At 25.4% G+C, this 27,073-nt stretch overlaps 15 protein-coding genes and 1 non-coding gene across 16 annotated transcripts, besides 38 other annotated features; 7 read left to right on the top strand and 9 right to left on the bottom strand.

The window, feature by feature from the left end:
• Positions 1-14: part of a sequence feature (AT_rich) that runs on past the window's edge.
• Positions 15-194: 180 nt separating this feature from the next.
• Positions 195-876, top strand: CMU_016560 (uncharacterized protein; the record flags this gene model as incomplete). Its single annotated transcript, XM_002140219.1, has 2 exons — positions 195-241; positions 306-876. The coding sequence occupies 2 exons, from the start codon at positions 195-197 to the stop codon at positions 874-876; spliced, it is 618 nt and encodes a 205-aa protein (XP_002140255.1).
• Positions 877-984: 108 nt separating this feature from the next.
• Positions 985-1,027: a sequence feature (AT_rich).
• Positions 1,028-1,077: 50 nt separating this feature from the next.
• On the bottom strand, positions 1,078-2,055 carry CMU_016550 (TBC domain-containing protein; the record flags this gene model as incomplete). Its single annotated transcript, XM_002140218.1, has 1 exon — positions 1,078-2,055. One exon carries the CDS (start codon positions 2,053-2,055, stop codon positions 1,078-1,080), a length of 978 nt encoding a protein of 325 aa, XP_002140254.1.
• Positions 2,056-2,147: 92 nt separating this feature from the next.
• Positions 2,148-2,191: a sequence feature (T-rich).
• A 98-nt stretch (positions 2,192-2,289) lies between these two features.
• CMU_016540 (nucleolar protein NOP52, putative) lies at positions 2,290-3,573 on the bottom strand (the record flags this gene model as incomplete). Its single annotated transcript, XM_002140217.1, has 1 exon — positions 2,290-3,573. One exon carries the CDS (start codon positions 3,571-3,573, stop codon positions 2,290-2,292), a length of 1,284 nt encoding a protein of 427 aa, XP_002140253.1.
• Positions 3,572-3,607: a sequence feature (AT_rich).
• A 466-nt stretch (positions 3,608-4,073) lies between these two features.
• On the top strand, positions 4,074-6,281 carry CMU_016530 (uncharacterized protein; the record flags this gene model as incomplete). Its single annotated transcript, XM_002140216.1, has 1 exon — positions 4,074-6,281. The coding sequence occupies one exon, from the start codon at positions 4,074-4,076 to the stop codon at positions 6,279-6,281; it is 2,208 nt and encodes a 735-aa protein (XP_002140252.1).
• Positions 4,573-4,628: a sequence feature (AT_rich).
• Positions 5,525-5,552: a sequence feature (AT_rich).
• A 14-nt stretch (positions 6,282-6,295) lies between the features above and the next one.
• Positions 6,296-6,345: a sequence feature (AT_rich).
• A 358-nt stretch (positions 6,346-6,703) lies between these two features.
• Positions 6,704-6,738: a sequence feature (AT_rich).
• A 192-nt stretch (positions 6,739-6,930) lies between these two features.
• Positions 6,931-6,983: a sequence feature (AT_rich).
• CMU_016520 (ATP synthase lipid-binding protein, putative) lies at positions 6,972-7,549 on the top strand (the record flags this gene model as incomplete). Its single annotated transcript, XM_002140215.1, has 2 exons — positions 6,972-7,161; positions 7,242-7,549. The coding sequence occupies 2 exons, from the start codon at positions 6,972-6,974 to the stop codon at positions 7,547-7,549; spliced, it is 498 nt and encodes a 165-aa protein (XP_002140251.1).
• Positions 7,170-7,202: a sequence feature (AT_rich).
• A 272-nt stretch (positions 7,550-7,821) lies between the features above and the next one.
• CMU_016510 (RNA pol II accessory factor, CDC73 family protein) lies at positions 7,822-9,216 on the top strand (the record flags this gene model as incomplete). The annotated part of the gene is made up of 1 exon (XM_002140214.1): positions 7,822-9,216. One exon carries the CDS (start codon positions 7,822-7,824, stop codon positions 9,214-9,216), a length of 1,395 nt encoding a protein of 464 aa, XP_002140250.1.
• Positions 7,943-7,979: a sequence feature (AT_rich).
• Positions 9,217-9,424: a sequence feature (AT_rich).
• Positions 9,425-9,430: 6 nt separating this feature from the next.
• Positions 9,431-11,597, bottom strand: CMU_016500 (uncharacterized protein; the record flags this gene model as incomplete). The annotated part of the gene is made up of 2 exons (XM_002140213.1): positions 9,431-11,412; positions 11,513-11,597. The coding sequence occupies 2 exons, from the start codon at positions 11,595-11,597 to the stop codon at positions 9,431-9,433; spliced, it is 2,067 nt and encodes a 688-aa protein (XP_002140249.1).
• Positions 10,336-10,356: a sequence feature (AT_rich).
• Positions 11,051-11,094: a sequence feature (AT_rich).
• Positions 11,414-11,475: a sequence feature (AT_rich).
• Positions 11,598-11,683: 86 nt separating the features above from the next.
• Positions 11,684-11,741: a sequence feature (AT_rich).
• A 159-nt stretch (positions 11,742-11,900) lies between these two features.
• On the bottom strand, positions 11,901-11,985 carry CMU_016490. Its single transcript has one exon. It is a non-coding gene; the product is annotated as a tRNA-Leu (tRNA).
• An 89-nt stretch (positions 11,986-12,074) lies between these two features.
• Positions 12,075-12,153: a sequence feature (AT_rich).
• An 88-nt stretch (positions 12,154-12,241) lies between these two features.
• Positions 12,242-12,271: a sequence feature (AT_rich).
• Positions 12,272-12,300: 29 nt separating this feature from the next.
• Positions 12,301-12,388: a sequence feature (A-rich).
• Positions 12,389-12,422: a microsatellite.
• A 40-nt stretch (positions 12,423-12,462) lies between these two features.
• Positions 12,463-12,599: a sequence feature (AT_rich).
• A 7-nt stretch (positions 12,600-12,606) lies between these two features.
• Positions 12,607-12,904: a sequence feature (AT_rich).
• Positions 12,905-12,993: 89 nt separating this feature from the next.
• Positions 12,994-13,127: a microsatellite.
• A 99-nt stretch (positions 13,128-13,226) lies between these two features.
• Positions 13,227-13,312: a sequence feature (AT_rich).
• A 34-nt stretch (positions 13,313-13,346) lies between these two features.
• Positions 13,347-13,410: a sequence feature (AT_rich).
• Positions 13,400-13,932, bottom strand: CMU_016480 (centromere protein A, putative; the record flags this gene model as incomplete). The annotated part of the gene is made up of 3 exons (XM_002140212.1): positions 13,400-13,695; positions 13,772-13,829; positions 13,882-13,932. The coding sequence occupies 3 exons, from the start codon at positions 13,930-13,932 to the stop codon at positions 13,400-13,402; spliced, it is 405 nt and encodes a 134-aa protein (XP_002140248.1).
• Positions 13,697-13,766: a sequence feature (AT_rich).
• Positions 13,933-14,000: 68 nt separating the features above from the next.
• Positions 14,001-14,061: a sequence feature (AT_rich).
• An 86-nt stretch (positions 14,062-14,147) lies between these two features.
• Positions 14,148-14,200: a sequence feature (AT_rich).
• A 274-nt stretch (positions 14,201-14,474) lies between these two features.
• Positions 14,475-14,579: a sequence feature (AT_rich).
• Positions 14,580-14,650: 71 nt separating this feature from the next.
• Positions 14,651-15,281, top strand: CMU_016470 (uncharacterized protein; the record flags this gene model as incomplete). The annotated part of the gene is made up of 2 exons (XM_002140211.1): positions 14,651-14,931; positions 15,017-15,281. 2 exons carry the CDS (start codon positions 14,651-14,653, stop codon positions 15,279-15,281), a joined length of 546 nt encoding a protein of 181 aa, XP_002140247.1.
• Positions 14,734-14,764: a sequence feature (AT_rich).
• Positions 14,965-15,009: a sequence feature (AT_rich).
• Positions 15,262-15,314: a sequence feature (AT_rich).
• A 36-nt stretch (positions 15,315-15,350) lies between these two features.
• Positions 15,351-15,841, bottom strand: CMU_016460 (uncharacterized protein; the record flags this gene model as incomplete). The annotated part of the gene is made up of 3 exons (XM_002140210.1): positions 15,351-15,631; positions 15,711-15,761; positions 15,832-15,841. 3 exons carry the CDS (start codon positions 15,839-15,841, stop codon positions 15,351-15,353), a joined length of 342 nt encoding a protein of 113 aa, XP_002140246.1.
• Positions 15,633-15,705: a sequence feature (AT_rich).
• Positions 15,763-15,826: a sequence feature (AT_rich).
• A 126-nt stretch (positions 15,842-15,967) lies between the features above and the next one.
• Positions 15,968-18,825, bottom strand: CMU_016450 (uncharacterized protein; the record flags this gene model as incomplete). The annotated part of the gene is made up of 2 exons (XM_002140209.1): positions 15,968-18,639; positions 18,807-18,825. 2 exons carry the CDS (start codon positions 18,823-18,825, stop codon positions 15,968-15,970), a joined length of 2,691 nt encoding a protein of 896 aa, XP_002140245.1.
• A 140-nt stretch (positions 18,826-18,965) lies between these two features.
• CMU_016440 (uncharacterized protein) lies at positions 18,966-20,048 on the top strand (the record flags this gene model as incomplete). The annotated part of the gene is made up of 5 exons (XM_002140208.1): positions 18,966-19,059; positions 19,122-19,265; positions 19,323-19,510; positions 19,575-19,624; positions 19,715-20,048. The coding sequence occupies 5 exons, from the start codon at positions 18,966-18,968 to the stop codon at positions 20,046-20,048; spliced, it is 810 nt and encodes a 269-aa protein (XP_002140244.1).
• Positions 19,092-19,120: a sequence feature (AT_rich).
• Positions 19,538-19,573: a sequence feature (AT_rich).
• Positions 20,000-20,043: a sequence feature (AT_rich).
• Positions 20,049-20,117: 69 nt separating the features above from the next.
• Positions 20,118-20,624, bottom strand: CMU_016430 (uncharacterized protein; the record flags this gene model as incomplete). Its single annotated transcript, XM_002140207.1, has 2 exons — positions 20,118-20,384; positions 20,448-20,624. The coding sequence occupies 2 exons, from the start codon at positions 20,622-20,624 to the stop codon at positions 20,118-20,120; spliced, it is 444 nt and encodes a 147-aa protein (XP_002140243.1).
• A 550-nt stretch (positions 20,625-21,174) lies between these two features.
• Positions 21,175-22,281, top strand: CMU_016420 (small GTP-binding domain-containing protein; the record flags this gene model as incomplete). The annotated part of the gene is made up of 1 exon (XM_002140206.1): positions 21,175-22,281. The coding sequence occupies one exon, from the start codon at positions 21,175-21,177 to the stop codon at positions 22,279-22,281; it is 1,107 nt and encodes a 368-aa protein (XP_002140242.1).
• A 203-nt stretch (positions 22,282-22,484) lies between these two features.
• Positions 22,485-22,525: a sequence feature (AT_rich).
• A 14-nt stretch (positions 22,526-22,539) lies between these two features.
• Positions 22,540-26,985, bottom strand: CMU_016410 (uncharacterized protein; the record flags this gene model as incomplete). The annotated part of the gene is made up of 1 exon (XM_002140205.1): positions 22,540-26,985. One exon carries the CDS (start codon positions 26,983-26,985, stop codon positions 22,540-22,542), a length of 4,446 nt encoding a protein of 1,481 aa, XP_002140241.1.
• Positions 26,986-27,073: the final 88 nt, after the last annotated feature.

The raw sequence follows: 27,073 nt of genomic DNA, 5'->3' as shown, positions 1-27,073 counted from the left end.
ATTGTTAAATAAAAGCTTAATAGTGTTGATTATAAAACTACCTAAAATAATACATGTAAACAACAGTCTTGCACTCCGTTTTGTCTTCCTGGTCTAAGTCATACTATATTAAAAGAAAAGTTCACATTAATTAGTTTTTATTTGAGAAATAATAGAATATTCTAGATTTAATATTTATTGAAATATCTAATAAGATGATTTTAATTAAGATTTCAATTTTTGGTTTTTACTCTTTCTTGTAGTAAGTGGTGATCTAAATAATTATTACATGAATTAGTTTTATTTTTTAATTCACTTTTTTTCAGTATTTTTAGAACTTATGGACTTGAATTATATCCACAGAATGTTCTACATAGCTCATATGAAGTTTTATATGATGGTCACACAATAAAATCTAATAATTTAGCAAGTACTCTTTTAGCTTTAGATTCTACTACCTGTAATACGATGTGTGATGACTTTGACCCAAACTGCAATTGTGATGTTCCACAAACCTCAACAACTACAATAACAATGGAACAAATTCAGACATGGTTAACTGCAATTGAAAGTAATTCAGCTCAATCTTCTTCAAGTCCTATTTTAAAATCTGGTGATTTAACTTCAGATTCAAATTCTAATAATAATAGTAATAATAATCCCAATTCATTACTATGGATTATCGGAATAGTTGGAGGTGTAATTGTATTACTTATTATAATATACTTAATATACAGGTGGAATAGAAATAGAAACCAACAGAGATCTAACCAAACTGAAGGTTACATGAATTATTTACAGGGACAACCTGGAATGCCTCCCAGTGGTATGCCCTTCATACCAGGGGGTCCAAATTCTACACCAGGAATGATGCCGGGACAGATACCAATGAGATAAAACTTATTCAAGTATATTCTTCGTATAAAGTTCAATTGGATACTGGTTATTTTTATTCATACTTTATTAAAACAAAAAAAAAGTACAACCTAAAGTGTAAACAAATACATATAATCTTAAATTTTATTAACAAAAATAATGAAATTAATATCTATGTTTCAACTCTATGAAATCTCAGATAATAAAACAAAAAGGAAACTTCTAAGCTTTAATATTCTTAGTTAACTTTATATCTAATGTTTTTTGTATTAATTTATCAATAGGTAAAGTTCTTGGTACTTCCTTTAAAGTTTGTAATATACCTTCGAAATTCTGATTAAATAATTTATGTTTTAGTGATTTAAGAACTGCAATAGATATTTTAAATATAACCTTGATTCCATCTAAGAAGAATAAATCCCAAATCCTTGCTACAACATCTACATGAAAACTATAAGCAAATATTGTTATAAACCATTGAGATGCATACATAGATTCATCTACATTTTCATTTTTGAAATGTTTATATAACAATGGTATTTGTTCTTTGAATATATTTCTGAGTTCAGTTAAATGTTTATTTAGTAGAGGAAGCCCTGGTAAAAAAAACCCTGACATCTCATATTTTTCTATAATAGCTGCTAACATATAAAAAGCATCTTCTTCATTCATATGTATTAGTAATACTCCTACAATAAATCCCATACCTTGGCAGTATCCTACTTCCTTATTAAATAAACTATAAGCTCTAAGTACTGAAAATAATGAATCTTGACCATAACTATTTTTTTCACGAAATAAAGGATGTTTAGGAAATGTACGACTAATATCTCTAATAATATCTCCTGAACAAGGAGCTTCTTTAATTTGGCATAATTGAAAATACAAGTGTTCAGGTAGTGCTATCTTCATAGAATCTATTCCTGCTAGTTTTTTCCATAAAAAACCTCTAAGGCATGATGGAATACCTGTTTTTATTCTACTTTCAATTATACTTTTTTCTTTCCAATATACTTTCTCCATTTCATAACAAAGAAATCTCCACTGTTCTAAATATCTTAGACGTGATTTATATGATGTCTGTACATCTGATGCATCATCTTTCTCATGAGAATCATGTTTATTCTTATTTATATTGCCAGAATATGTATATAGAAAGTCAAAATCCGATAGCTTAAGGGTCCACAGATCTTCTTGCATATATTACATAAAATACTTTTAGTTAATATATAAGATTATAAAGATTTATCTTGCCTAATTAAACAAAATATTAAACCATTTCTTTTTTTTTAAAAAAAAAAGAAAAGGAGAGATAAAGAAGAAAAGGAAATAAAAGGGAAATTGTATAGTACAATTATTCACTTAAATGCTTATACTAAATTTGAAGAATATTTGGCGCTAAAAATCGTTGTAATAAAGTGTGAATAAATTAATTTATGCAAGTTCCTTTTTTTTTAAAATACTCTTTAAAGGTATATGACTTAAATCTGGGGGTTTAGATAATGCCTCATTTGCTGGTATTACTTCAACAACTTCAGAATCATCTATATTATTTTTTTCAGAGAGCTGTTTATTTGATTGTTGTTTAACTAGTACACACTTGATTTCGTCATTCTGTTTTTTATCAGATTTGTCTCTAGCAAATAATTTGACTAAAACCTTAGATGTAGCCAAAGAATCTGGTAAAAGCATTCTCATATTTTGAGACATGTCAAAACGGACCCTTTTTTTAGGAGAAGGTTCATAACTTTTTATAGACTCTTCATTAATCAAATTCCTTTTATTTTTTGAGTTAATTGGTAATGCAGATATTTCTGGAATATTTTGTATCTTAGGAATAGCACTCTCAATTATTTCTATACTTTTATATAAAATATTTCTATTAGATTGGTTTATTTCTTTTGAAGATGCCAAACCAAATAATTTCCTACATACAATCTGCAAAAATATATCAATCACTTCCTTTGTGTATTGAGATATAGTAATATCTGAAATATCTAATAAACCTCCTTCTATCAAGGAATCCTTTAAAAGGGAATCAATATTTGTAAATCTTCTAATTAATTGTTCATGAATAGTTTTAATTACTACACGATTATTACAATCTCTAATAATATTTACAAATAATTCTGCTATAAGTTCAAATAAGACATTAATATTACTTCTTTCATAATTACATTTTTTTTCAGAAAATTGTGAATTTAAAAAATATACAAATTCCTGAGGGAATTGATGACAGAAAATTAGTGATATTCCAATACTAGAAGTAGTAAATATACACATTTTATAAGTATTCAATAAATGTTCAATATATACCTTGTCATATTCACTTTTTTTGATTATATCTAGTGATTCAGCAATCATAACACGTTGAAGAAACATAAATTTGTCCATTCTAAGCCTATCAATTATATCCCATCTTTGTGTAAGCATATTATAAAATTCATATATAAAACTATTCCATAATTCTACTGAAGCAAATAATCTCTGAAATTTAGATATATTAATTGCTATTTCACGTTGAATAGGAACTTTATCAGCTAACCACAAACAATAATATAAGCCCTTCCATAATTTAATCATTTGAAGTGAATTTAAAGAACTTTTATGTTTCAAAATAAATTTTTCAATTATTTGCAAACCTCTTCTCCTAGAGTTTGCGTGTATACTAGTCATAGTTTTACCTAGACGAATTAACAAAACATTGCCACTGTCCATTTTATTTTAATAATATTTGAATATTAGAAAAAATGAGTTGGACTAATTCCTGATAATGATCACGTCTTATATCTACTAAATTTTCAGCTGAATATGTTTATAAATAAGTACATCCAATCAAATATGTTATTTCAATGAGTATATATTTCAATGTATAAGGTAAGTTTTTGCATTTCTAAATATTTTACCCTCTCACTTAGGTTCCGTTACGGTTACCATACGTTATGTCTCTGGTATCTAGTCATCACCATAGGCGGTAAAAAAATCATGCAAAATTTTTGTTTGCCTAAAAAGATAACTGAATAGCTGACTCACTTTCAATGAGAAGAAATTTAAGAGAATTTTAAAAGAACGAATTTATATAGAATTTTGTGTAGAAATATTGGACAGACTTTAGTTATTTTGGGTTTATGTATCATTTGTAACCTGTGAATTTTGGTAATTCTAATCTTTGAATATAAAGAAGTGTATAACTATAACAAAAATAAGATCCTAATATAATGAGTTGTATAGAACATCTCTTAAGTTCATGTTGTACTCTTAGAAAGGATACTATTGACAATGAATTACTATGTATTGTGTGCCCTAGTCCTAGTGATCTGGAAGATAATTATTTAGATAATGGTATTCCTGCTCGTTATAGAAGAAATAAAATTAATGGATATAGAAAACAGATAAATAAGGAAATAAAACAATGGTCAGGAGATGAAGTTGCTAGATTTATGTGTTGTCATTTAGTTATTGAAGATTCTGATACCCGTAACTTTATTTTTGATGATAATAAACATAAAGATAGAAAGAGAGAAATTGATAGAGCTATATTATTAACTAATAATATAACCTCTGGACATAATAATTTAGATAAAAAATATAGAAGACATAAAAAGTATTTTAAAGATATGATTGATATAAATAAAGATAAAGTTATATCTCCTAATGATAATAATAAAAAGATTGAAAGATCTAAAGAAGATATTAAGAATTTTTCGGGAAATAAGGAATTTTTTTTAAATAAAAAAGATAAATATGATAATAAAAATCAATCAAAATTAATTCAGACAATTGATATGAAGGACAATATATCAGATAATATCAATGAAAGTCATAAAATATATCATAAAATTCATCATAATAATGTAAGAGCAAAACCACAAAAATTTTATAGTGATTCAGATTATGAATATTTTAATGATTCTAAACATAATGAACATAAATGCAGAAAACATAAAAAGAATAGAGATTTAAATCATAGAAGAAAAAGTGACATTATTTCAAGTATACAAGATGATAATAAATATATTGACTATAAAGTATTGAAAGATCATAAAAAAAATCAAGTTGTTTTAGGAAATACAAATAATAATAACTTATGTAAATTTGACTATTCAAGTAAATATTTGGATGATTCAAGTGATGAAATTTGGGATTATTATAGTAATTATTCTAATGGTTCTGAATATGAAAGTTCAGATATTAATGAGGAATTATATAATCATTTAAATAGAATTCCTAGAAATAATTCAAGTTTCTGTTCTACTTGTAAAGAATCTAATATTTTCAATTCACCATATTGTAAGATTGATCTAATTCAACCAGAAGAATCACAAGAAAAAAAAGGATATAACAATAACAATAACAATAATTTCCCTGAGAATATTTCTGATCTTCAATATAATATGTCATGCTCTAAAAATTATTTCCCTGTTGAAAAAACAAATCGAAGAAATTCTAGTCATAAAAAAAAATATCAAGTTGTAAATTCTAGAAATTCGATTATTGGTAAATATTTATCTAATAGATATAATAAATTAAGTGAAGTTCATTCCAATAATTCAGATGTAAATGATGAAACTTTAGATAGTCATGGTAATAAAGAAGTTGAACATAAATCTTCAAAAAGTAAAAGATTATTTAGACGTTATAAAAAATCACCATTTAAAACAATAGATCCTAAAAATATTAAAAATTTAGATAATATTGATCAAAATACCAAAAATAGAGAAAATGATAAAGTATATGATTCAACAGATAATCCTAAAATTATTAAAAGATATTCAAATACACCAAATAATATTTATGATCGTAATCATAAATATCTGGATAGTAATTTAAATATAGAGCAAAATTCTTCTTTACAAAATAAAGATAATGAAGATATTTCTAAAACATTTGTAACTCATAAAGATGGTTTAGATATTGTATATGATTCTCATAGTAAAGAATATTTTAAAGAAACTTCTGGGAATGTAAATGAAGGTGATTCAGAAAAAACAAATAAAAATATTAAATCAAAGGCTTCAGTTATAAAAACTGAATCTGAAGAGGAAGTTAATCTAGAAATTAATTTACCACCTCAAGGAATTTTAAGACGACTATCCCGTGGATTACCAGCTGGTGTTGTACTTAAAGATGGATCTCCTCTTAGATGTACAATTGCTTATTCTCAAGGTGATAATGATCTTACATTAACTTGTGATGATAAAATTAGAAGTATTCCTTGGAGTGATATTCAGAATATTATTACTAATAAAAATGAACTTCGTCGAATAAATACTCGTGCTCCAATATATAGAGATTCTTTAGTTATTGCTATACAATTGAATAAATCTGGTCATTGTATCCCTATAAAATTTGCTAATGAAAGTACTAAAAGTGATTTCTTGAATTTTGCCTATAAAATGATTAATCATCAACCAATTACAGAATGATATATACAAGTAGGTTAAATTATATATTTATGTAAAAAATTACAATATTAGTATAATATAATTACAAGATATATCAAAGAAGTCTTATAGTAAAAATGTCTATAATAATCTAACAAGTCAATTTTATGTTGGAAATTATTTCCTAATATATTGTTATATTATTATTAGTATTGAATTTCTAAATTTATTTCAAAACAATCACAACTATATACTTTATCAAGATTTATTGTATTATTCAATTCTCTATTTAATTTAGTACTATAACTCATTTCTTTCTACTTTAATCTAAGGTGTATATTTTAAAGTCCAGTAGACAAATTAAAATAATCATACCAAATATTAACAATATTTTCATTAGAATCTAATACATGAAAATATTTTCCAATAAATCTCTTTAGTATAGTAAATTAGATTTACCAAACTATTATTTTTAATTATATAGATAAATATAAAAATTCTTCTTATTATATCTAGAAGAATTTGACAATATACATATCTTGATATTAAAATTTTGGGATTAATCCGCTAACCTTAAAGATTTAGTGGATCTTAAAATCTTCTTTCCCCTCCTCCCCCCCCTTTTACTTTCCCTCTTCAATGATTATTTTTATATATTCCTAAGAGTGGAATTTAAAGAAATTCCTTAATGTTAATATAGTATTATTTTAGATTTAATATATCTAATTTAATATGATAAATATACAGAATAGATTTTTATCTTCAGTTCCAATAACAAAACGTTTTGATAAACTGTTTATATCTAATAGTTACTTATTAAGTTTTAGCAAGACAAATACAAATTTATACTCATCTTCAATATACCCATTAAATAGGAATATTTTGGTAATCAGGAACTATTCCAACAACAATAAATTTCAAAGTAAGTACAAATTATAAATATTTTTAATACATATATATATACATACATTTCTTTCTTTTTTCTCCTATTTATACTAATAGATTCGAGGATATCTAATTTATTTTATAATAATCCTATACATTATATTAATAATCCACAGAAAAATAATATGTTGATAATAAGACGCCATGAAGCAGGAATTGCAGCTATTTCAGCTGCTATTGCTTTAATTAGTATCGGTGGAGTTGCTAAGGGTATAGGAACATTATTTAGTGCTCTAGTAATGGGTACTGCACGTAACCCTAGTATAAAAGATACAATTTTTACTTATACATTAATGGGAATGGGATTTATGGAATTATTTGGTATTATTTGTGTGTTGATGTCTGCTGTATTGCTTTATTCTTAATAATGAGATATCTTAAATAATAAGGTTTTATGGTATATTTTATTATTAGAATTAGAAATTAATAAGTCGGAATTTTAATTTTTTTTTTTCCTACTATTATTATACACACATCTAATTATATTACTAAACAAAAAAAAAAGTTACACCTCCCGCTAAGAGTTATTCCTAAGCTTATGGTAACGCGCATCTAGTAATGTAGGTTACATTTAATTTAATCTCAGTTAATTAAAAAGGCTAACTATTGCTAGTTGAATGGTAAAATCTGGCACTTAATGTCAAATGAACAGGAAATTTTAAAAGAAGAGACAGTAAATTTGAATGAAGATGAGACTGTCTCAGTATTAGTAGATCCCTTAATAATATTTAAGGATTGTATTTTGAGAAATACATTGGATAAAATTACAAAAAGTAATAATAAATTTATTTTTAAGGATTATAATTGTATAATAGATTGTAATGTGCCTACCCGTTGTAGAAGTCGTCGTGGTGAAGTTTTTAGCTTAATAGATTTATATCTATTTGTAACAGCCTCACGAAATAAAGAATATACATTTCGTTTTGCTCAAGAATATGGTTGTAAATTTATAAGTGTTTTAGAAAAAAAAAATATATTAGATTTTTTAGAAGAGAAATTAAATTATGAAGAAGGTATACCATTAAAATATACAATGGCAGATGTATCGAAATATGAATGCATTGCTGTAGACTTTCCATTACAACCATGTTATTTATTAGATCCAAATATAAGGAAAATTGAATTATTATCTGAACCATGGGTAGAATATAATAAGATATCAGATATTTCTAATTTAATTGAAGTAAATGAAACTTCGGGATCACTCCAACAGAATAATTCAGTTTTATTAAAAGATCAATCTCTTATTTTGCCAATAAAATATTTTCATTCTATTCATCAATTATATCCAATAGGAGTTGATTATGTTTGCCCTGGAATGGATATTCATCATCGTTTAAGTCAATTGGTAATGTTTATGAGTGAACCACCTAAACAAGATACAAATTCTGGGGGGGCATTACCAAATAAAAAAGTAAATAAAGATCGTCAAAATATACCTAATAATATACCAAAATCTATTTCTTCAGGATATAATAGATCATCTCTTTTAACTTATTTAAGATCAAATAATTTGAATCCTATTATATTAGCACCATTATCCTCAAGAAGCCCAATTACAATAAATAATGTAGTATCTTTTTTAAAGGATAAGACATTTATAGATCCATCTACTGCAGAACGTCCTAAAGGTAGTTATGAACAAACAGTAACTCTTAAATTTGGTTCAGGAGTATTATCACAAGATGTAGTATTCCGTATTGTTGAATCAACTTTAAATTTTAGGAAGAGGGATTGGTATTCACTAGTTGCTATGTTTGTTACTGGAGTAGAATGGCAATTAGAAGCATTTCCATTTAAATCAATACCAGATATATTTTCAATTATTAAAGGATATCATATTACTTATGAATCTGATTCAATTCCTGAAAATATTCGTAAATGGAATGTAGAAGTTGTTCGTATAAATAGAACAAGTCGTCATAATGATGTTTCAGTATGGCTTCAATTTATGGCATCTATAGAAAGTTTTTTGGCATCCCCTAGGGATCATTCTAAATATGATAGAAGTAAAATGATTACAAATTCTTAGATTTTATTTTTTTTTTTTTTAAATGAACTCTTTAATTAAAATCATCAATTAAATTAATATTATAGAAATACTATTGATATTATTTGTTACATTAGACTATTTTTGATATTAAATTATTATAGAATATTTCAATTCAAAATATTTAAATTATGGAATTAATCATTAAAGTTAATATGATCTTATATATAACTTTTTTTTTTTTTTTTTTCTATTTCTACTTTCTTAAAATATTTGTACGTTTATTTTTCCTATTGAGTTTATGAATAGCAATATCTTCAGGGTAAGCTAAAACTACAGTATCTGATTTACCTATATATGTAGAACAATCTTCAACTCTTCTATCAACTTGTTTTATAGTATAAGCATTAAGATCACCTCGTTTAATAGCTTCAAAATCCCATACAATTACAAAAAAACCTGTACTAGTAATAATTTTTGTCTCACGATCTATCCCAAGAGGTTGATCAAATCTTGCTGGTGTAAATGATACTTCATCTATACCATAAATATATAAATCTTCTTGTTTAATTCTCAATTTTTTTGCAGGGGGCTTATTTTTTAGGCTAATTGTAAATCCAGTCCTATCATCAATTGAATCTGTTTCCTTTACAGGATATAAATCTAAACAAGTTTTTGTTGTTGCCAATATCCAATGACCATTTCTAGTAACATCTACAGAAATAATTGGAGAACCATAAGTATTAAGTAATGTCTTAGCTTTTTTAAATTCTCCATCTCTATTAACTGTACCATCAAATAATCTAAGTTCTCCTATATCACTACCAATTAATATATGACCTTCAATATCTGTAGCTATACTATTAAATAAAACATTAGATTTATATAACTTTGAAGTAAATCTATTAGAATTATCTTTTATTCTACTATCCATAACAAATAATGCATTATTACTAAGTCCTAAAAATGTAGGAATTGGTGTTGATTGAGCATCCTTATTGCATGTTCCAATAGATGATATTGGTAAACCATCTGCATCCCAACGTCTTATTATCTTTTCATTTTCTAAATCCATTTGATAAACATAATTTGGATCTGTTTCAGATAAAAATAACATTTGTTTCTCACAATTATGTAATTGTCCATTTACTGGTAATAGACTAAAATTATTATAATTTATATCAGATATTGTTGAAACATTAATAATAGAAGATCTACTTGTTTTATAAGATGAATTATCATCAATATTTCTAAATACAGAAATTTCAGATTTTCCACTTTTTCTATCAGCACGCCCAACAAAAGTATTTTCCCTTCCAACAAGCATATATTTATGATCTAAACTTAAACGTCCTTTAGAATGTTTATAATCATAATCTTCATCAGAACATTCTTCATTTTCCATTATTTCATCTTTTTGCCAAGTAAAACCATCAATAGATGGATCATATGTTTCACATAAATCCATATCATAATCTATTTCATTATTATTTCTATCATTAATAGATGTATCTAAAGTACATCTACGTTTTTCATCTGGATTCTTTTGATCAATACAATCAAATAATTCTTTTGTAAAAGAATTAACTTCATCAATTTCTTCTGTTAAAAATATTTTAAATCTTTTTCTTTCACCTACTAAATCTGAACCATAAAATTCAATAGTTTTTTCAGTTAATTTAGGTAAAAATAAAATACTATCTCCAACTATACTTGTAAATAGTATATTTCCTTTATCTGAAGTTTCTTTAATAGAAAAAATTGTATCACGAAGATCTAAACTAGATGCTAGTTCACAAATACAATTATCAGATATTAATTTCCATTCTTCTTCACTTTTATTTTGAAATTTAGATTCTTTTAATTTACTTCTTTGATTATTAATATTAATTAAATCTTCATTATATTGATAAAATTTAACAGGAAGTTGATAATATATATTACATAAAGATCTAAGTGTAAGGGTTACATTATAGCTTAAAGATGCTTCAGTATGTATATTATGTGTATCTAATTGAAAGATAAATTTAACTAAATCAGATCCACGTCGCATTATAATTGTAAATTCACCATTTTTATTTCCACGAAAATAGTGTATATTTTGAAAACTGAAGATATATTCTTGAGTTTCATTATTTAAAGGATCTTTTCCTATTATATTGATATTTTCCTTTAATTTTAAACAACAAGAAATTAGAACACATTCTAAAGTCCTACCAATTGATTTATATAAAGTCCCTAAATATTAAATGAAATAATAAAATCAAATTTATATATTAATTAATTTGTTTTAAATTATTAGTATCTATATATTTCTAAATTGATTTTCTAAACTTACCATAATATTCATTACTATTACATGATAAATCTAATTCATCTCCACGTGAAATACCCCTTAAAATTTTCCAGAATATTCCACTCATAATATAAATCTTCAATTATATATAATAAATAAGAAAAGTAGATCAAAATATTTGTATAGCGGCCTAAATACTAGTTCAAATATCAGAAAAATATTATAATTTATTATTTTAAAATATTAAATATATATATATATATATTATATAGCTTATCAAACTAAATTATAGTTAAATAGATATTCTAGTTCATCTTAATTCTATAATAAATAGAAAAATAAAAAAGTAACTTTTCTTTTTCTTCTTTTTTTTTATCAGCAAGGGGCGGCGCCAGCGCCACAGCGGCGATCCTTGACGATATGTAGAAAGTGCGTGGAATGGGATTCGAACCCATGGGAGCATATGCTCATTAGATCTTGAGTCTAACGCCTTAGACCAACTCGGCCATCCACGCTTATACTACTGGAGTCTTTTAATAAATATTACTAAGATAAGGGTATTAGGTAAAATAAAATTGTCAATATAATAAATAGGGGTATAAAGAAAAATATTTAATTTTTATTATATTAATAAATTCTCATAATATTTTATCTAATTAAGATATTTTTAGAAATAATTATTAGCAAATCTTATCTATTAATGTTACAATTAATTTAAAGTAATTAAAAGAAGAGTTTTTACTATATTTTAGATAAAATTAGGAGTATATGTTATTAAATATAATGATAAATAAAATAATTCTCTAATTTACTATATAAAAAGTATCTGATTTTATTTATATTTAAATTTTTAATAATATTTATATTATATCTTTTATTAATATTAATATATATAAATTTAAGTATTATATTTATTTTTAAAAATAAAAAAAAAAATAAAAAGAACAATAAACTTAAATTCAAATAGAATAACTTACTTTTATTTTCCTATCTATTATAATAAAGTATTTAATAAGTATACTTTTTCTTTTAGAATTTATTATAATTTAGAATAAAATATATACTTACTTATACTATACTATTATTATAATTATTATTTCAAATTACTTTTTCAATATTTCTTATTAATGTATTACTATTAATATATTTAGATATTTTAAATATAAAAATAACAAAAGAATAAAATATGTTTTATTTAAAAAATAAAAATTACATATTAATTATATCACTATTTAAATATTTATTTTATTATATTAAATTTGAAATTTTGTAATAACTATTAATATTAATTATTAGATATCCTAAAATAAATAATGCTAAAATACTCCTATATTTTTATAATAATTTATATATTCAATATATTAAAAGAATTTATATAATTTCTAGTTATTTATTATAAGAGCTATTTATATTATTATAATTATTATTTTTTTTCTCTCTTTATATTCAAATATATTTACTTATCATAATTAAGTTAAAATAATTAGTGTATTACTTATTTATATTTCATAGTAATTGTAAAAAAATCAAATATAAATTTTAATTATTTTGTATGATTCAATTTAAAATAAATTAAACTAGGGAATAAAGAAATATTATAACTAGAATTTAATTATATTAACTTAAATTATGAAATCAGGTTATTTTAAATTAAATTTATTAGTAATAAACATAATAGTTAATTGTTTCTTATAATATCTTTATTATTATTAAACCTGTATTAATATTTTACTAGTTAATGAAATATCTTAAAGAGTTTTAATTATAAAGAATAAAATACTTCAATATATCAATTTCTAGTAAATTTAAATAAATAAATAGAAATTATTCTTATTATTATTTCCCATCTTTACTTTACTACAATATATTATTCACCATAAAATTATTTAAGTTATATAATTAATATAATAAATATTAATATCATTGAATTTATATAAAATCACCATATCTACCACGAAGTTGTCTTGCTAATCGCATATCTCTTGGTAATAAAGTAACTCTTTTTGAATGCAATGTACATAAATAAGCATCTTCAAAAAGTCCTTGTAAAAAGGCTTCTGCAGCACATTGCATAGCTTGTAGGGCTTCTGCAGTCCAACGCCATACTTCACCATGTGGTACAAATTTTAAAGTAGTCTCTCTAACAATTCTAGCAAATGGTAATTTCGGAATTAATAATTCTGTAGATGCTTGATATCGTCTTATTTCACGAAGTGCAACAGTTCCTAAATATTTATTTTAAATAAAAATTATCATTTCTTTTTCAAGTAAAATTACTTATTAGTTTTATATATAACTTACCTGGTCTTCTTCTATATTTCCTTTGGGTAGAACTACCTCCTAATGGAATAGCTGGAGACTAAAAACTATATATATAGATAACTTGTTTATAATAAAATAATAAAACATACCTTTGCAGGATGTTTTCCATGGCGTCTACTTGTGGTTTTTGAGCGAGCCATTGGCTCTTAAAAGGTCTACTGACCACTTTTAAAGCGGAAATATCGCAAATCTATATGATTTAGGTACCAAAAATTCAATTAAATTTTCTATTTTATTATTTGATTTTATCTTTTTATATCTATAAATTAGTATATTCCCATATACATGGAAACTCTTGTTGCACATTTTTCCTAAGACCGTGTGGGTCTTAAAATATATATAATGGCGCTAGCGGTTATTTTATTTTAAAATTTAAATTTATCTTTGATTTTTTTTTTTAATTTTAATGACTCCTATTCAAACAGATATTATAGATAGTTATTTTACTTATAAAATAATTCATTGTGGTCTAATATTATTGTCTATACAATTAAATCCTAAGGACTTTCCTAATTGTGAACATATACCAATACTATTTTTATTAGTACCTAGAATTACTTATTTAGCTTGTATTATAAATAAAATTTTGGATTATTATCGTATATGGAATGTTATTAATATTTCTAGTGATTATAAATATTGGTTTGAAAGTTATGGGGTTATTTTAAAAAGGTAAGAATTCTTTTTTTTTTTTTTTTCATTATATATAATTTAATTAATATTAATATGGCAAATTTCTTATTACTTCTTATTATATTATTTTTTTTTTTTAAAAAATATTTATTTAGTCAATATCCTATAGGGGTCTTATTTGATATATGCTGTAAAAACAGAGATTCAATACATTTCCATATATCTATGAACATTGGTAATAGTAAAGTTATTACATCATTAAATAATCAATATGATGAATTAATAGATGATTATATAAATTGGCCATCTTTTTTAAAAAATTTTTTTAATATAATAAAACTTTCACAAATTATAACTGATAATAATTGTAGACAATTTCAATCTATTACTAAGAAGAAATATGAGGAATTAATAGATTGGATTCAAATGACATGTTCATCAACAAATCAGTATGATGATATTATTCAAAGTTTTTTTGGGCATATTGATAAAAGATGTAATATTAAGTAAGTTTATATTATAAAATCAGTAAATTTGAGAAAAATAATATATTATATATATATATATATAATTTTTTTTTTTTTCTAAAAGATTTTTGCCTATTAGAATACATATTATAGATTCAATAAATTTAACAAGTGTTAGTCTTCTACGATATTACCCTATAAAATCTGGAGAAAATTTGTTAACATTTGAAGATATCTTCATTGATATAGTACCAATAAGATATATTGACAAAGTAGAATTAATTATACATGGGATACGTCCACCACTTAATACCCCATTATTATTTATTGCAATCAATTGTATATATATAGATGGATTTATTCATATAGTTTTAAATAATAAATATTAAAATTGTAAACTCTTTTTCTTAAAAAAAAAAAAAGTGTTTAATCTACTAACTAATTCATTTCTACTAAAATTAAGATTTTATTTCATTTGTTTCTTTCATTTGTATATTATCAGTAGATTCTATATGTGACATTATATTAGGTACTATATATTGAGTCATAAAACCCATAACAAGAAATCCTATTAATATCATACTTCTTTGATAATCACTCCCATCAGATGATAAAATACTAGATAACATCAAAAATGTAGTTAAAAACATCATCCATTTAATTTGAAAGATTGCAGCAATAAATCCACAAATGATGCCACTTAAAATAATTAACTCAGTAATTACAGATATTTGAGGAGCTAATAATAAAAAACATTAATTGTTGAAAAAAGAAATGAATTTATAATTAAGATTTATTTCTAATATATTTAAACTTACCATATCTAGAATATTTCCTATATATAATAGATCTTGAATCATCAATTTGGCCTTTTAATACTAAATGATTTTAATATAATTAATAACTTTATAATGTTGATAATATATATTTATAACTTACCTATATTCATTATTTTAAAAGTTCTAAATATTATCCCGTTATATTAAATAAATTCGGATTTAATAAAGATAAAATGATTAAAGTATTTATATATCTGCGCCATTGTAAGTTATAAGTTAATATATAATTAGTTGTCTTATTGTACAGAAGAAAATTTTTTTCTAGGTACTTCAGAATTTGATCTAATTTTAACTTTTTGTTTTCTACGTATTTTATTTTGATTTCCTATATTATCTTTTGTATATAAGGGTTGATCCATTTGATTTTTAATTCCATCTACTACTAAATTTGCCAAATCTGTAAACATTGAATAATGGGTAAAACATAACTTATGAACTATTTGAAATTGATTTCCTAAAGAATCCCATAGATCTTTAGCTTGATTTCCTTCTATATTTTGATATTTAATATTATCATATAAATTAGAATTGAATTGATAAGTTTGTGTAGAATCAAGATAATTAGTTTGTTCATCATGATTATCCCATTGAATAAAATCAAGCATCTGATTATAAATAGAATCTCTAACATTAATTTTACTTAATTGTTGATGTGATTTTGGATAATCAACTGAAGTTAATAACAGTTGAGATAATTTTTGATAACAATTCATATTAGAGGGGATAGCTAAAACTGCATTACGACAAATCCAAGATTTTATATCTGAACTCCATTGAATTTTCAATGGTTCATGACATATACTACATACGAAATGAAATGTATCTATTGGAGCAAATGAGATGCTAACATTTTGTTTCATTTCATTCCACATAGGATTTAATTGTTGAGAATATGAAATAAGATCTGAAATATCACATTGTAATATTTGTTTTCTAATTTCATAATGATTATGAAGTTGATTAAATTTAGGAGATAATTGAATTTTTGATTGATTCTTCTCTTGCATGAAATCAATTGAATGATTATTATATTCATTTAATGATTCACATTTTATAAGATTATCAGCAATTACAAAAGTAGTATCAGTACCAGACTTTTTAAGAAATTTACTAAAACAAGATAATATTGAATTTGAATCTTCAATAACTTTATTATCAGAAGGAATTAATCCTGTTGGGATTGTATGGATATCTTCTAAAGTAATTTTTTGATTTGATGTATCAATTATATTATCTTCTTGAGTTAAATTTTTAGTATTTGAATGAATATTATTATCTATATAGTCATTATTTACATTAAAAAGTTCTTCTTTAGTTGGAATACGATCATTTCCTTCAGAACCATAAATCCATTCTCCTAAACTAGGCCAAAGTGTTTGAGAAGAACCCATTTGTTTACGTTGTCTTAAAACTAAATTTTTAGTTAGATGAATTTGTAAATGTGCCTCTTTCTTTTTTGAATCGATAAAACGAAATCCACAAATATGACATTGATTAGGTCTATCACTATAATACATTCCAATAGTTGATTGAAGATCAAAATCATTAAATCCATCCATTCTTCGTTTAATAAAGTGTGAATGTAACCAAACTTTTTTACGGAATTTGGTAGATGCATATACTTTTGATTGTAATTGTTGATATAATTGAAATAAATGATTTATTTCTTTAACTTCTAATCCTTCTATATAAAGACTTTGATTTCCCTTTGCATCTACTATACTTGGAGGAATCAATTCTAATGTATTAGGTAACTTAAAATTTGGTTTTGATTTAAATAATTGCATCCATACAGACGTAAATGCAGAGCAAGGTTCTGTAAATCTTGGTGAAAATGTCTTTTTAGCTATTGGAGTTGTTTGATTAATTCCTAAATGTAAAGTTTGATTTGTTTGTATTGGGGTATTTAAAGTAACATGTTTTGATTGAATAGGTATATCATGCACTTTTTTGTTATTAATTTGTTGAGTTTCCATTAGTTTATTAATATTAATATGATCTGGTTTTATTCTTTTATTAGGTTGTTCAAAATGTGGTTGGACACCTAAAATAGGGGTATGATTATTTATAGAAATAGGAGTTTCACTTATACATCCAGTTGGTAATGTTTGTTGAAGTCCTCCAACATTTCTTATTAATAAACTAACTAGATGTTGAGCTTCTTGTGTTTTACCTTCAGATTGTAATTTTGCAATTCTTTGAACATTAGGATCATTTATTAAAGTTCTAAAAGTTATTTCATCTCCTGAAATCCCTACTGCTTGAAGTATTGTTAATACTATTTGAGTTGCAACATCACTAGATATTTGACCAGAATTATTTGAACTTCCAGATTCTAATGAAGTATTTGTTGATTGAAGTTTAGGTATATTATTTGTTTTAATATTATTAACTGAAGTAATAGTAAGAGAATTTTCTGAGGATAATATAGGTTGAGTTGCTGTATCATCAGTATTTGTAGATATAGGAGGAGTTAATGTTATATCTAATGGTGGTTCAGAAAGTTTTGATCTAATTGCATTTGTAGTTTTTAATAATCTCTTCATAATATCTTTTGGGAAAGAAGTAGACCATACTTTAAGTAGTTTTTCTAGTGATCGTAAAATATTTGGTGGAGTTTTTATTGTATAGGCTTCTGCAAAGTATGGTGCTATATAAGGTAGAAAATATGGAAAGAATTGTGACCCAGCTCGACACTTTCTCACAATAGAATCAACTAGACATAGTAGTACATATTTTCTAGGAGTATCTGAACGTGGTATTTCTTCCAGAATAACACTAGCTATAGCATGTGCATATTGCCTTTGATCTTCAGCTAACAAAGTTAAATTTTGGATCATTCTGCCCGATCCAGCAGGACTACGTAGGTTACGTAGTACTTCAGCATATCTTATGCGGACTATTTGTTCTAAAAGTAATAAAAGTTTTATTTTATCTTTGTTATTAAATTTTTTCTTTCTTCCTTATGGGACTATGATAAAATATTGCCTCATTTTCATAATAAAGAAAAAAAGAAAAGTCCTAAAGTACACTTAGCTAGTCCCTTATAGTTAGTTATTGTTTATATTAACTTACCTGGACTAGAATTGTCCATTTTGAGCTTTAATTATAATTTCATATCAAAGTAAAAAAGTAACAAATATAGGCGCTATGTATGGTTATAGTATTTACTTTTGTCCCAATACTTGCATAACTTTCTTGCCTTTAAAAAGAAAAGAAAAAAAGGGAAATTAGATGCTGGGAACCTCAGCTTTAGATCTATACCATTATGAATCTTCCTCTTCAAACAGGATTAAGACATTTAATAAAACTTTAGATAAAGTACTTGGTGAGTTTATTCAAGGATTAAAACTACAATTCTTAAATAAGAAAATATTTATTTATATTTAGGAGGTGGGATAATATTAGGAAAGGGAATTTTAGAATTATGTGGTATTCCTGGATCAGGGAAAACTAATTTATGTAAACAACTCTCATTAAATGTTCAAATCCCAACATCTATTGGAGGCATAGATCGCAATACATTATATATAGGTATCTGATATTTTAAATTTTCTTTTTACCTTACAAATTATTTAGGAATATATTTAGATTCTGAGGGTTCTTTCAGTATACTTAGGCTGAAAGAAATGGCAAATTCTCTGGTAGAGAAATTTTATCACAAGTTAGACAATGATGAAAGAAAAACCTTTACAGTAAACAAACTTATTGAAGGTGTGATCTATCTTCGTATATTTGATCTAAATGAGCTTAAAAATATTGTGGAAAATTTAGAGATGGTTAGTTTGTAATCATAATGATAATTCTTTATTATTTGAAATATGAAATATAAATTTATTTTAGATTTGTAAACAAAAGAATTTGGGCCTTATAATAATAGACTCGATTAGCATGTTAATTAGAACATGTAATTTATGTAAGTATTATTTAAACTCTATATATTTGTGATTAAGCTATTAAATAACTTTATATTCAGCAAATAGAACTTATAAATTAAAGATGCAAGATTATATTGCTAATAAACTGGTTCTAATTTCCAAAAAGATGGAATTAGCAGTAATTGTAACTAATCACATGACATTTAAATCATTATCTGGGGAATTGAAGAATCAGCTAGATTCATCTAAAAGAATAGAACCTTCATTAGGATCTTCATGGGATTCATTAATAAGTTCCAGATTTATCTTAAAACCAATTAAAACTTATATAGAGAATAGTGTAATTTTTCTTACAAACTCTGAAGGTGATACTATACCTTTCCAGGTAAGATTAAAATTTCTTAAATTTATTAAAGTAAATATTAAATTTATAACTTGAGTTAGATTATAAAAGATGGAATTATAGAATATGTAGAAGATTATTAGTTTAAGTAATTTCAATTTTGAGTTATGGTCTTAACCAACCCAAATCTATAATATTAGAATTGTCTAAGCCTATATTATGATGCCAATATGCACTTTTTGAGCCAGTTGATTGAGGTAATATTTGCCTAATATATTCTGATGGCCAAGTATAATTTTTCAAATTTTGAAGTTCTTTTTCAATAATAATTTTGGTCTCTTGTATTATATTTAATATATTTCCATTTACTTTTTTTGTTATCAATTCATTAACTATATCCACTCCTCTTACTATACATATAGATGGAATATCCTAAATAAATTGAGCATTATTTCGCTTCACTTTATTTTTTGTTATTTATTAGTAAGAACTTACTGTAATATCATAATTATATGCAGCCCTAGGGCATTCATCTATATCAACTAAAAGAAACTTAATTGAGGGATATAATTGTTTTAATTCAATATACTCATTTAGTAATGATAATGAGCTTGTTGAGAATTCTGCAGAAAAGTAGATTGTAGTAATATTAAGAGGGTCTGATACAGCCATTTTAAATGTATCAAAGTCTGAGATTCTCTATGAAAAGCATTATTAAGAGTATAAACAATTATACTAGGTGTGTAGTAACTTACTGATACTCCACTTTTACAGATATCCTCATAATATTTATTAACTGCACTAGTGAGATATCTTTTATTTCTGCAGAATTTTCTTAAAGCCAGTGAATTATACCATCCCACAGTATATTTAAATAAGATTTTACTACATCTAAGTTGGGGATCTTTTAAAGAGACTAAGTAACAAAATATTTGTAACATTTAAACTATTAGTGGATTATTGAGTATATTATTTTTTTATTCCCAATATCTTTTTTGTCTTAAATTAGTTTATAGATGTCTAAAACCTTTCTAGTTTCCTAAAACTTGGATCTCGAACAATAATATTCCGGTACCCATATTACCGCTAAAGTATTTGAAATATATCAGGCGCTAACTATCAAGATTACAAGATGAAAAGGTGAAAAAAGAAGAAAAAAGTAAAATTTCCTTTAATCCTACATTTTAATTAAGCCAGATTCTATATAAATTGGTTTGAAATAATGAGTTTATTACAGAAAATAGCTGAAATAGAGACTGAGATGGCTAGAACTCAGAAAAATAAAGCGACAAATTACCATCTTGGCCTTTTGAAGGCAAAATTAGCTAAACTAAGGGCTCAAGTAATTAGTGGAGCAGATGGAAAGGGTGGAGGTAGTGGAGGAAATGAAGGTTGGGATGTAAGTAAGACTGGAGAGGCTAGAGTAGGTCTTATTGGTTTTCCATCAGTTGGGAAATCAACTTTACTAAATAAATTAACAGGAACATTCAGTGAAGTGGCAGCATATGAATTTACAACATTAACATGTGTACCTGGAGTATTTAATTATAAGGGAGCTAAGATTCAATTACTAGATTTACCTGGTATAATTGAAGGAGCAAAAGATGGTAAAGGACGTGGTAGACAGGTGATTGGAGTAGGTAGAACCTGCAGCTTAATTTTAGTAGTACTAGATGCTTTAAAACCATTAACACATAAGAAAATAATTGAGAGAGAACTCGAAGGTTTTGGGATTAGGTTGAATAAGGAACCTCCTAATATTTCATTTACAAGGAAAGATAGAGGTGGAATTACAATCACTGCAACTACTACACTTAGAAATATTGACGAAGAGACAATCAAATCTATATGTTCCGAATATCGAATAAATAATGCAACTTTCATAATTCGTTGTGATGCTACAGCTGATGATATTATTGATATTATAGAAGGTAATAGAATATATATACCTTGTATTTATGTACTTAACAAAATTGATCAGATAACAATTGAAGAGTTAGATATTTTATCACAATGTCCACACTATGTACCAGTGTCAGCTCATTATGAATGGAATTTGGATGGTTTGATTGAAAAGATATGGGAATACCTTGATCTTATTAGAATATATACAAAACCCAAAGGTCAAATTCCTGATTATGCAGCTCCAGTAATTCTTAAGCGTAATAAATCATCTGTAGCAGACTTTTGCGCAAGAATTCATAAGCATCTACTACCTCAGATGAAGTATGCCCTTGTTTGGGGTCAATCTGTAAGACATAACCCTCAAAAAGTAGGAAAAGACCACATATTGATGGATGAAGATGTTGTGCAAATAGTAAAGAAGTAAAATTGCTAAAGGGCATTTGTTAAAAATATACTTATATTAAGTTTATACTACCAATTTATCTATTATTATCTGACTTGTAATAATCTTTACTAAATAATATCAGTTGTATTTTATTATTTGATTATTATATATCGAATTCCACTACTTCTAATGTATTTGAAAATTGGATATTTCTAAGTATTGATTTTTTATATCAAGAATACTAATAATTAATTAATTTTTTCTTTATATTTCTAATAAATAACTATATCATTAAACTTAACTTTTCTGCCTTGACAATATATTTAGAAGTTTTTCACTAACTTTTTGTTTTAAACGTTTAAAATTGAGTAATTCATCAGCTATGGAACTTTGGAAGTTATAAGATTCTTGTTGTGTACTTGCTACTTTTGAGTTGTGAACTTGTATATTTGTATATGTGCTCGCTATTAAATTAACAATTGGCATCATACTGTGTAAATTTGATATAGGGGAGACTCCTTCACTAAGAATATTCCATACATTTTCTGGAAAACAAATATATGAAGGTAGGCAAGTGTCGTTATGCCAATCTTCACAGCTCTTCTCAATCCAGATATCAAATTGTTCAAGTAAATTTTTAGCTAATTTGGCAGAACTATTAGCAGTAGTATATTCAAATTTATTCAACTGATTATGTTCAAAATCTTCTGATTTATTGTAGAAGTAAATAGCTAATTCATGTATCCAAATAATGATTGATTCCCATTCACTTGCAGAATATTTCCAAATTAGTAACCAATTAATTTTGTCATCCATAAAGAGACAGAAACATTTGTAAAATCCATCCATTATAGAGCCAATTAATCTATTAGGAAATTGACTGTTTGAAGAGTCATTCCGAATATTATTTAGGTATGCTTGTAACCATATTGTTCGAATAAATGAACTTGATGAAACGTTTATGCTAATTATATCAGTTTTATACATTACCAATTTGTCTATATATCTTTCAACTTTAAAGTAATCTATATCACTAAATAGATCTTTAATACCTGGATAAAATAAAGTATAAGGGATATTAAAGAAGTCCAATGAAGCAAATCCAATGCACTTAGTATCAAATTTACATAATGAACCTGGAAGGAAAGACATAAATTTTAATGGACCCTTTGACTTGAAACAATATGAAGATATTACAAAGTCATCCTTATCATGACATAATGAGTAAATATTATTTAATAAGGCATCTTCTAAATCCTTTATATAAATATAATTATGTTCAATATTCGCAGTCTTTGTTTTCGGTATATAAGCTGCAAATGCTAATGTTATCTTTACATGTCTCCAAACAGGTCCATTATATTCAGCACGTTTTACAATATTGCATGTATTTTTCAAATTTGTAAATTCAGCTTTTAAACTCATTGACTCCTTATATGGGTTTACGACAAATGAAGCTAAGGAATTCATTAAGTACTCACCAATTATATCTGAATCAGTTTCCTTCATAATTCCCAATGGAAAGGGTAGTATCCAAATTATGTTTTGACTTGTTGTTAAAATTTCATCTTTATTAAAATTACAATCTTTTAATTCGCTCCTACTTATACAATGATTTCGTAAGGTTCCCTTTGGTTTAAATTTCCACAGGAAAGATAGACTAATATTTATTGGATTTCTTTCTATAAAGTTGTAAATATTATTTTCATCAAATATACTAACTTTGTCTTCTATAATAACATCTGGTACTATTGGCAATATACAAAAATTAGGATAGCTAGGAGTAACATATGGATAGCATAATATCTTTTCATTTATATCAGTAATATCTCTTATATTATACTTATTATATTGAATATTCAAGATGTCGACAATCTCTATATTATTAATATATTGATCTTTAATAGATTCAGTAGCTTCCGATACCCAAGGTACTTCAATTTCCAAATCTAAGTCATTTGAAATGTCACAAAAAGTCACTCCACTAATCATCATCTGTACTGTTGTATAAAAATTGTAGTGACAAATCTTATGAGATCGTGATATATTCTGATTTTTCTCGATATCACTAAATATTAAACAATAACTAAATAGGATAGATTTGATATCTAAAGACAAATCTCTTAATGTATCCATAAAGTGAATTATACTTGCGGAGAGTATTGTATCAATACGACAAGGCGATATTGGTAAATGTGGTAATATTGGTAATGACAAGTCACCCTCCAATAATATAGAATTGATCATAGTATCTCTAATAGATGAATTAGACATATCTTCAGTATGTATTGTCGCTTTAGATGATTCATTTGATTGAATTGGATTATTTCTTAGCTTCTTCCATTTAGAAATCCCAATCACACCATCCTCAAAATAAAAATTAGATGTTGAAGTAACAGAAGATTTAGACTTATTTTCAGTTTGTTCTGGTTTATCCTTTAATATATTAGTATTTATAGATTGAAATCCAATAGAAGATAATGTTTGTTTATTAAGTGAGTCTATATTACCTTTCAAATATGTAGAAGAGATTATTTCCTCAGTATTATCTTTTTCTTCCAATAAAAATGACTCATTACTAAAAGATACTAAGTATTCATCTCCCATAAGTTTTTTTTTATGCAATATGTTAAAACCTGAATCATAATTATCGAATTGTTCATTACTTTCGTCAAATGAAGATAAACTTCTTTTTCTTGGGTTTTTTACTTCACTAGGATTATATGTTTCCTTACTATGTGAATGAACTTGGTTTATTTGTATGGATTTAGATTCTTCAGCAAGAAAATCCATACCTGTATGAGTATCTTGCATATTTGTTTCATCTAATTTGTTTGAAATTGGATTTTGAGTCATAGATGAATCTTTATTATCTGATAAATTTAATCTGGATGAATAAGAGGGATTTTGCATAATATTAAGATTATTTAAAAATTGATTCTTAGTATTAGGCTCATTAGACATCTCCATTTGCTGAGAATTTAGGGAATTTAAGAGGTTTTTGGAAAGATTCTCAGGTTTATTTAAAAATGCAGTATTATTATTTATTGAGTTATCTAATTGAGCTGAACTCTTAATTATTTCAGATTTATGAGTCATACTAATATCTGAAGCTTCTCTCTTAAAATTTATAACTGGTAATTTTCTAGCAAGTGTACATGTATAAATATCATATAATTGAGTTTCTTTAGAATGATCAAATATAGGATCTAATATATCACGTCGAGAAATAATAGAAGTATCCAAGAGTTTTTCAATAATTGGTGAAGGAAATTGAGTTAGTCGTAATCTATCTAATGATTCAATATTTGGAATAGTTGTAGATGCAAATGAAACAATTAAGGAAGAATTATCAGTGACTTCATCAATTGATTGAATAGACTGAATAGGAACAACAACCTTTATTATCCTTTGAATCAATGATATATTAAATTTCTGGCAAAATACTTTAAAAGCTTGAATATCTTCTAAATAAAATCCAAATTGTTTAAAAAATATATGAACTGGCATTCCTTGTCTCCTTAGTAAATGAGAAGATAGTAATGCATTAAGATATCTAACCCTAACAACATTTGAATATTTCTTTAGTAATATTACAATAAGAATAAGACAATGTTTGTAGTTATAAAATATATTCATTTCTCCTTCACTTTGTAATTTATCCTGTATTATCCATTTAAATAAGGTAAGACAATTTTCAAGGTATTTAAAGTATCTAACTGCATTACCCAACCGGAAGGCTTGGTGAATTTCTAAACTGAGTTTTATTAAAATATGATCCTTAATCATTGGATTTATTCGAGCTATAATATCTATTATCCTTGTATCACAAGTCCCACGTGAATTTAAACTCATACTTGTTAAAATACGATAACACCAGAATTCAGCTTCAAATGGAGATACATAAGCAATTATATGCAAAAGTTTATCATTTATCGAATTATTTGTAGTACGCGAATAAAAATAATGAACATCATTATATCCAGACATTAATTTATCTAAGCAAGTTGACATAAGTGAACCATTTTGTACTGAATTAAATTCCTTAATATTACATAGTAATTCTTCAGATAATACTAAAAAACGAAATGAAACTTCAAAACTTTCCAAAAATCCTCTGTGCTTATTAGCATGTTGTACAGTTAAATCTTGCCACACTGCTCTCAGTCTATCTCTTAAAAAGTTGTAAATATCAATATACTGATAACCCAAAGGACTTGAATTAGTAATACTATTTACTCTTGGATATAAATATGGTAATTTTAAATGATCAGCATCAATAAAATAAGTTATTAAACTTCGAACTACTCTTCTACACCATAAAACTGGACGAACTAAAGATGCATGAAATACACGTGATGCATCCGATCTTTGAAAACTTTTCACTGCCAAATTTGGATTTACTATTCTTGCTTCAATATCACCTTCTATAAAAACTCCAGGCAGCCTTTCTAAATCATTAGCTGTAGATGTCTTTTGTTTATCAATAACCTCTTCTTGACTACACATACTCATTAACTTTCCAACTAGAGCTGTAGAAGTCATAGAGTCTTGTAGTTGTGCAGGATCTTGGATAGTGAACAATTGCCTAGCATCACCACATAGGGGATTTTCAAATAAATTAGAATTCAAAAGAGGATGGCTTGGGTAATCTACTAAATTTGTGGGAGGTAGGTACTGATTAGGTACAGGGTAAATAATATCACGACCAGGTCTATTTTTACCTCCCAAAGGTTCAGTCATTATAATAGCCACAAATATATACTTAAAAATAAAAGTTCATCATATTTAATATTATTGCCGTTTTTATAAGCAGTAGAATTATTTATAA

This window comes from Cryptosporidium muris, genomic scaffold (genome assembly GCF_000006515.1).
Source record: "Cryptosporidium muris RN66 scf_1106632373407 genomic scaffold, whole genome shotgun sequence".
Classification (NCBI taxonomy): domain Eukaryota; phylum Apicomplexa; class Conoidasida; order Eucoccidiorida; family Cryptosporidiidae; genus Cryptosporidium; species Cryptosporidium muris.
Note: the sequence above shows the minus strand (reverse complement) of the source record. Positions and strands in the feature narration are given on the sequence as shown.